Genomic DNA, 8464 nt, shown 5'->3' with positions numbered 1-8464 from the left:
AGCTGGTTAGCAGTTAAGAGCATAACTTGTCTTGTCAAGTGTCTTTATTATTTAAAAAGTACAATTCACCAAGTAAACAAAGATAGCTGGATAAGCTTGTTAGAATTATTTAACACTTTTGAGCATTTTATTTACATACTTAAACACAAACTTTTTTTTTTTTTTTTTGGTTGTTGCTGAGCCATGCATTAACACAAACTCATGACACAAAGAGCCAGAATGTAGAAAGCCTCCTGGGCGGACTAAGACTGCAGCAGTGAGCAGGGTGGAGCCAGAGGGGGGATCAATAAGCGCAGGAGTCGAAGATGGAAGTTGCAGCAGAGCAGAGTCGACCTGTCAGCTCTGCTGATGTGAGAGGGCGGGTGCAGGCCTTATGGGAGTCAGCCGTCAATCACAGTCCTCTGAATCATACTTAAAGTCCTGCATGATCTCACTCAAAGCTTCTTTGTTCTTGATGATCCTGGACAAGGAGAGAGCACTGACACATTTATTTGTGTTTGTGTTAGGGAACTGTAAATAGGAATAAAATTCTAGTTGTGACAAAAAAAAAAAAAAAAACGGTCTAATAAATCCATTAAATGAAGCTCTGAGCAGTTCTGCTGCCAGCAGCAGGTTGATACTGACTGAGTGAATGAATGAGTCAGCAGGGAGCTAACGCAGTAAACCGAGGGGTGGTAATAGCTGCTCTTACTCGTGCTTGATCTCCTGAATCGTTTCTTGACAGCCTTCGTCCTCCGGGTGATCCTGGGCCCGCTGCCTGGCCAGCTGCAGCTTGGCTGTCTGTTGAGAGGGCACATCACATAAGATTTATGCAAACCACTCATCAGCTGCGGACAGAAGAGAGACAGAGGAGGAACTCCGGGATAATAGGAGCTTTATAACGTTACTGGAAGAAAGGGAGTTCAGTTAATATTATAGAGGAATATAAAACTTCAAACAAAAGAGCAAAGCATCACTTCTGAACGCCAGCTGCACAAAATGTGGGAGGAACAGACGCAGTTAAATGTGAACGCCAGTCTGACCATCGGCGCAGCTGTGAGGAGAGTCCCAGACAGACAGCAGCATTCGGGACTTAAAAGAGAAGCACTTGAAAAAACACTGTAGCATCAGTGAATGATTTAAATTGAACTGAATTAGTGTTTGCCGGCCCAGTCTGCGGCCCAGATATTTCCCATCAGAAGCCTTGTGCAGAGTCTTCCTCCATTAGTGGTGTGTAACATTTATAACTTACTGCCAGCACAAATATAATTGCTGAATCTGCTTTAAAGAACAGTAATGAAGTAAGTTTTCATAAGAAGTCTGCCTCCTTGTGGTGAAACAGTGGAACTGCATCGACCATTATGTGGGTTGAAATTTGTTTTGGCAGGTAAGAAGAAGGAAATAGATATAAAGCTAAACTTTTTTCTATTTACTAACTTTAGGAAACAATGCAAATATTATGAAAGGGAATTTATAAATGAAATAAATTATAAATTAAGACAGATTTTGATTAATTAGTTCTTTTTTCATTCCAGTGTCCCATTAAAATACTAAAAATTAACTAACAAATATTTAAAGATACTTTTTTGGTTACTCTACACTCAGATAATTGTGTGTATTTCTTATTAGATAAGTAGGACAACCTGTGTGTAGATGACTTATGAAGTTCACTGTCCCACAAACACACATTGCCGTCTTCTGGACTTTACCTACCAGGTCAAGTTTCTCCTTCTCTTTGCTCTGCAGCTTTTCAATGTGCTCAGAAAGGTCTGGTCTGTCGAAGTCGTTGCGCAGCTTGCCCTTGATCTCGAGCACTTCTTTGGAGATGCCGCAGAAGGCCTGCGTTATCTCATGGACCAGCTGCCTGTAGTGGTCGAAGTCATAGTGAGGCCCTGTCCTCAAATAGGCCTCGTGTCCCCTGGAAGGCATTCAGCGAGCAAAACAATAATAACTGCAAGAGAAGGACTCATCGAAGCACGGAGACAAATTTGTGCGCTTTGAATGCTGTCGTCTCTGGAGATGTGAATTTGTGATGATTAGATCCAAACTTACTCTTCAAAGAGACGATATGTCTCCACCCGCTCCGACTGGAGATGATAAAACCTCTGGATCAGGCCTTTAAAGTCTGTAGGGACCTGGAGGAAGGAAACACATGTGAAAGATCATAAGACATAAAGGAGATTTTTTTTTTTTTTTGTATTAACAAGAAATAGCTACCCAACAACCATGGTGAATGAACTGGTGTAACAATAACAGTAGTGGTAACAAAAATAGTATTAATAATGTCTTCATATGTATTATAAATGTAGATGTAAGAGCATAATTTTACCATTATATTCTATTAACTCGAATGTTTTTTTTTTTAAATAAATGATAATGTGACTAAACTTAAAGCAAAAAAAATAAAATGTTATAAATCTAGTTCGAGTTTAGGAAGACTTGTCTGTGGTTTAGTTGGTGTTTACTAAGCGAAAACAACACGAGCACATTGATACAGGAGCATTTGAACGCCTCTCACCAGCCAAGTTACCATTAGCTTGGATTAGCTTAGCACATGTGTAAGTATTAGCGTTAAGGTTCAGATACGTTAAACTGTGGTATAAAGTCTTCTCACCATGTTAGCCTGCTAGACAACAATGCGACGGAGTGTCCGCGGTTTATAACGGGAGCATGTTTTTATTTTATGAACACAAAACCTCGTCTTCTTGCTCTATGTGATTCAGCACCCTGCGTGCTCTACAACCCGGAAATAACCAAACCACGTGACGTAGCTGGCGGGTTTTCAAAATAAAAGTACTTATCCGGCAACTTGAGTATTAGACTGCAACTTCTGGTTCCTTTATACTGGAAAGAACAACTGACTTCATTTAAAAGTACAACTTAGACATAATCACATTTGTTTGAACTAAACGGGTGTTAGTGTTCCATTTAAATTTGCATGTGTGAAGATTTCAAACCTATTTAACCTACATTCAGTTGCCAAAACTATCCTGGGAAATGAATGTCGTCCAAATAAAATAGAGACAAGACTACTATTTGTTTAATGGTCCATGCCAATGCTTGTTATTTTACAATTGTGCATGCTTATAGCTCTATTAAATGTTATATTTGCAACTCATTGCTATCACACACAATCTAAGGAAGAGTATACGGTCTAATTAATTCATTCCACAATGTGACACCGCAGTGACTACATCTTGTGTTTTTCATTCATTCATTCATTCATCTTCTGTACCCGCTTATTCCTGTTAAGGGTCGCGGGGGTCTGCTGGAGCCTATCCCAGCTGTCATCGAGCGAGAGGCAGGGGGGTCTATCGCAGGGCCAACACAGAGAGACAGACAACCATTCACACTCACATGCACACCTACGGCCAATTTAGAATCACCAATTAACCTAATGAGCATGTCTTTGGACGGTGGGAGGAAGCTGGAGTACCTGGAGAGAACCCACGCAGACACAGGGAGAACATGCAAACTCTACACAGAAAAAGGCCCAGTCAGCCCATGGATTTGAACCCGGGACTACATCTTGTGTTTTAAAAGTAAAGTGAAACAATAACATGGCATTTCAATAACTAGCATACATGAAATTTCTTTAGGCCCTCACTCCCAGTAAAAGTTGGACCTGTGGACAATATGTTCTGTGCAACAAGAGAGATGTGTTTTTGGAAAAAAATAAAATAATAACATGGGACTGTGTAGTAGGCTACATAGACTGCACAGATTGAAACATGCCGGTCACATACAGTAGCAATAAAATAAAGTTTATGCTCTAGGTGTGTGTTTTAGTTTTAAGATGTGTGCTCGTTGCCGGGTGGCTGTAAGGTGTCCGGGAGGCTGACATCCTGGGAGTAAAGTAGCATCTAAAATGTTCAAAGAAAGTCAGCATTTGTCTAGTAAAGTGTGCAAGCTTATTTTCTCACAGAAGGCCGGGCTTACTGGGGAGGATGGACAGCTATTCATGTGTGCTGACATTGTTTTGGCAAGACAATTTTATTTTGAAATGCCAGAATGCCTCTGGCGTCTGACTACCTCTAACCAATTAAATCATTCCTACAATTTGATTATTTCTAGTTAAGTAGTGTATTGAAATGAAATTATTTATTTAACAGTAACAGACGGGAACTGTCTGCTAAATTAAAAAATAATAATCTGTGTAGAGATGTGAGCATGCTGTTGCATCTTATCCTGTAGCCCTTATTACACCTACACTGAATCGGGCAGCCTCTCATCCTCTGGCAGCTGTGCCTGCTCTGTGTTTATGGGATTAGAAAGCATTATTCCAATATGGAGGAAAGAGGTCGTAAAGCTACTACTGTGCAGACGCGGGCACTCCTACGCCTTGAGTCTCCCTCTGCCGTTCATTGGTCCATTCAGCATCTTCAGCACCACAGAGGCTGAACAGCGACACACGGCCGTGCAGCTTTCATCAAATGAGGATGCCGCTGCACTACATGGTTACTATGACACTGTTTATTTGATTTTTTTGTTTGTTTTGTTTTTATTTTTTAGCCCTAATGTTATTATTTTATCAATCCACGAGAAGTGATTGCTGCAGGGATAGTTGTAGCTTATTGTCTTCCTAGGTCTGATCGGGAACATCCCGTCCGAGTCTCCGCGAAAAGAAGCTGTTTCTCCCATCACAGATGCTCGGATTCACGGCTGTCGTTTGTTTCACCGGCTTTCCCTCCCGGCGAGTCGAGAGACATGACGGACTCTAACGCCGCCGCTCCGCTTCCAGGCAGCAGCAGCAGCAGCAGCATCTCATGCACAGTGCCGCATCAACAAGCACCCTCGCCGCCGCCCGACCGCCGAGTCCCCCTGCCGTCGCCCCGGTGTCCCCCGGTCCCCTGACGCCTCTTGTGACATGACAGCTCGGGGCAGAAAGACGAGGATCAAAGGTTACGGGCAGGGGATCAAGCAGGAGGGAAGATCCTCGAGGAGAGGGGACCCGGAAACTGGCCGTCTGCACTGTTCGAGTGGAGAGGATACAAACATACCTGCATCAAAAATTCATGTGACACTTTATTAATCCCTTGTGGCCTGCAGCCTGCTGGGAGGTCAGAGCACGGGGTCAGCCACAGAGCAGCGTCCCCTGCGTGGAGCTGGTGGATAAATCAGCGGCTGAACCTGGATCCAGGTCTCACCGGACGACCTCCTCTGATCCCACGGAAGCCTTCTTGTGATTCTGATTTCGGGCCTTCGGCGTGGTAGCAGCCACCTCTGCCTTACACTCTCATCTGATGCACGGCCTCGTAGTGTTGATACTGGTCGAGTCCCGGTCAGCTGTGCTGTACCCCAGGCCCGTCAGGCTCACTTGGCTGCTCTTGACCATCACCTTCACCTGCACAGCCATGGGCTGCATCCAGAGCATAGCCTGTAACAAGTCGCGCATCAAACGGGAGAACATCGTGGTGTACGACCTGTCCGCCACCATAGACCACTGTCCGACTGTCATTGAGGAGAACTCGCCCATAGTGCTCCGATACAAGACGCCCTACTTCAAAGCCTCGGCGCGCATTGTGATGCCCCCCATTCCGCGCAACGAGACATGGGTGGTGGGCTGGATCCAGGCGTGCACCCAGATGGAATTTTACAACACTTACGGAGACATCGGCATGTGAGTTCACCCCTCTGCCACACCTGGGTGAACCCCTTTGCACCCCATTGAGCCCGTGCCATGTGTGATGTGAGACTCAGAGGGTGCATGCGTGACGGTGTGCGTGGGGCTTGCATGCATGCTTACACGCTCCGTAGCCATCACAACGCGCTCATGCTTGTGCACCACACTGAGTTGCACAGAGGAGCATTTGTGCACGCAGCAGGTTAACTGTGCTTGTCAGCCTCCTTCATTCAAACGCCCACCGACAGATTCTGTTCCTGTGACTCTGGCACCTAAATAGAAAAGCTGCTATTAGAGGAGCTAAACAACAGTTGCTGCTCCAGCACTCAAATTGTGCCCACGGAGGACATGTCCTCCCCCACACCCCCACAATTCACACACACACACTTACTATCTGGGAGGGCATATGTGAGGGGGTGTTTAATCCCGCTGGGCTGAGGGTGGGTGAGTGTCAGGGGATGGGGTTTAAGTCGGGGTGTCATCAGATTGGTCACAACAAATAGATGGAAGGGGGGCCATCAGATGACAAAACTGTTGAGCACAACAAAGAGATGATGGTAATACTGATCCGACAGATTTACAAGGACCTGCTGTTGTTACAGTGCAGAGTTTGAATTTTGCAGCTTGTAATACCATGGACATGTGAGCATGCTCAAAATCTAAAATCAAAATTTAAAATGACAAAAAACTTGATAATAACAGTGCCATATCCAGCATCACAGACGAGTTAGTGGTTTTGTCCTTTTTAGCATGTGTTGACAGCAAGAAAAAAGATCAAATACAACCAGATAAATGAGCGGTGCACAGTCACCCCCTCTGTCTCCTGTCTCACACTTTGTGTCTCCCTCCAGGTCGAGCTGGGAGCTGCCTCAGCTGAGAGAAGGTCTGGTGAGGGCCATCAGCGACTCAGACGGCGTGAGCTACCCCTGGTACGGAAACACGACGGAGACCGTCACCATAGTCGGCCCCACTTCCAAGCCGTCCCGCTTCATTGTCAGCATGAACGACAATTTTTACCCCAGCGTCACCTGGGCCGTGCCGGTCAGCGAATCGAACACGCCCCTGCTGACTAACATCAAAAGGGACCAGAGTTTCACCACCTGGCTGGTGGCGCTCAACACCACGTCCAGGGAGAAGATCCTGCTCCACACCATCAAGTGGAGGATGAGGGTCGACATCTCGGTGGATCCGTCCCTGCCTCTGGGTTCGAGGGCCAGGCTGGTGGGCCGGCTGCACCAGGACCAGCCGCGGGTGCTGACTCGCATGGAGCCCATCCCTCCTAACGCCATGGGGAGGCCCAATGCCAATGATGCACAGGTTCTGATGTGGAGGCCCAGGAGGGGCCCTCCGCTTGTTGTCATACCTCCCAAGTAGACTTATTGAGCATCTGAGGGGCCATTTTTTAAAAAATATCATATCATATCGGGCCACTTCTGCAGTGAAACAGGACAACCGGATGAAAGACAAAAGCAGACGAACAGAGATTTATCAGCACGCTTGTATTAACTGTTGATGGCACAAATCAGAATCTGAGGGGACGACTGCCTTAATTCCCCACCGCTGCCTTTGACGATCCAGAAAGTATGTTGGTCTCCACTCTGGCGCTGAGGAGCTGTGAAAGCCTTCACTCTAACTCAGCACATGTGAACAAAATGTGAAAATATACATCAGTGCTGGGATGTAATGCAAACAGGGACTGTAGCTACTCAGGCCCAGACAGGAGCGATCGAGCCTAAACAAATACAGACAGTATAAAAAAGGTTTTCCAGCCTTAATGATGACATCGCCATGGCCTGCTCTGTACTGTACCCTGAAGTACTGTGTAAGAGTTTAACCATGGAGAGGTGTTAGCGTTCAGGTCCACGGAGGATGGCACCGCTGATGATGTGAGGCTGTGCGGGTGTGCAGGCATGCGTGTATGTGTTTGTGGATGTGTATTTTCTATAGGTTGAGTCCAGGCTTGCTGCTGTGTCACACCAGACTGCCTCACACACAAAGGGGCCTCATGTGATACCTTGTGGGGTCGTTTTTAAAGATTGTGAACATACATGCATCCTCAAAAGCTACTTTGCTTTCAACATATCGCAGGAAGTGTAGAAATGACACCTCGGACTGAGTCATACACACACAGACATAAACAAAGCCCTGCAGCGGGATTTTTTCTTTTTTCTTTCTCCAACCTCAAATGGCCAGTTCATCCGAGCTGCACAGCCCCCCCCACCCCCACCCCGCCTTCTGAAAGCCAGAGATGCCTGTGTTGTTGATGATGTTATAGCCTTCTACAGTAGAACATGATTCTGTCTCTCCAAAGCCCCATCTAATCAGATTTGTGAGATGAGATTGCTTTAGGTTACGGCACATGAATTCAAGTCTGCCTTCCGTGGCTGCAAGAGGACGAACTTCAGTATGTCTTTTACCACTCTGTACCAAGAAGGTAGTAAAAGAAAACCTCTTTTGGGTTACGAGACATAAAATTTAATTCAACCCAAATTAATAGACTATATATCAGTCAGCCACAACATTAAAACCACCTGCCTAACATCGTGTAAGTCTCCCTTTTGCCTCCAAAACAGTTGTGACTCATCAGAGAATGGAGGGGGGCCTTTGGGTTCTTTAGGTTGGGGGTGGGGGCTCTGTGGATCATCCCACAGATACTTGATCAGTTTGGGATCTAGTGAATTTGGAGGGCAGGTCAACACGTTGTGCTGTTCTTCATGTTTTTTGAGTTGTTCCTAAACTGTTTTTGTGTGTGTGTCTGTGTCAGGCTGCATCCTGACATTGAATCGTCACAAGATGGTCAGTGTTATTTACTTCTCATGTCAGTGGTCATAATGTTGTGGCTGACTGGTGTATCTAGTCATG

General features: G+C 45.7%; 2 protein-coding genes across 3 annotated transcripts; one reads left to right on the top strand and one right to left on the bottom strand.

The window, feature by feature from the left end:
• Positions 1 to 53: 53 nt before the first annotated feature.
• Positions 54 to 2798, bottom strand: rex1bd (required for excision 1-B domain containing). 2 transcript variants are annotated; one of them, XM_084549123.1, is made up of 5 exons: positions 2309 to 2454; positions 2032 to 2114; positions 1693 to 1897; positions 692 to 780; positions 54 to 460 (listed from the first exon to the last, which is right to left on the bottom strand). In XM_084549123.1, exons 1-5 carry the CDS (start codon positions 2309 to 2311, stop codon positions 388 to 390), a joined length of 453 nt encoding a protein of 150 aa, XP_084405249.1. In that variant the 5' UTR covers positions 2312 to 2454; the 3' UTR covers positions 54 to 387. The 2 variants fall into 2 exon arrangements, with proteins under 2 accessions (XP_084405249.1, XP_084405248.1); XM_084549122.1 differs by lacking the exon at positions 2309 to 2454 and adding an exon at positions 2594 to 2798 and having other exon boundaries at positions 55 to 460.
• Positions 2799 to 5138: 2340 nt separating this feature from the next.
• Positions 5139 to 6976, top strand: fam78bb (family with sequence similarity 78 member Bb; the record flags this gene model as incomplete). The annotated part of the gene is made up of 2 exons (XM_084547668.1): positions 5139 to 5599; positions 6454 to 6976. Exons 1-2 carry the CDS (start codon positions 5223 to 5225, stop codon positions 6974 to 6976), a joined length of 900 nt encoding a protein of 299 aa, XP_084403794.1. The 5' UTR covers positions 5139 to 5222.
• Positions 6977 to 8464: the final 1488 nt, after the last annotated feature.

Source organism: Chelon labrosus, assembly GCF_963514085.1.
Source record: "Chelon labrosus genome assembly, chromosome: 7".
NCBI classification, from domain to species: domain Eukaryota; kingdom Metazoa; phylum Chordata; class Actinopteri; order Mugiliformes; family Mugilidae; genus Chelon; species Chelon labrosus.
The sequence above is the reverse complement of the archived record's forward strand: the minus strand, read 5'-3'. Positions and strand labels throughout refer to the sequence as shown.

Excerpts from the sequence above, each read along its gene's own strand:
- rex1bd (XM_084549122.1), bottom strand. Across the intron at positions 1,898-2,031 it reads ACATATCGTCTCTTTGAAGA|GGGACACGAGGCCTATTTGA; the intron begins GTAAGTTTGGAT and ends AATGCCTTCCAG. Across the intron at positions 461-691 it reads ATTCAGGAGATCAAGCACGA|GATCATCAAGAACAAAGAAG; the intron begins GTAAGAGCAGCT and ends CTCCTTGTCCAG.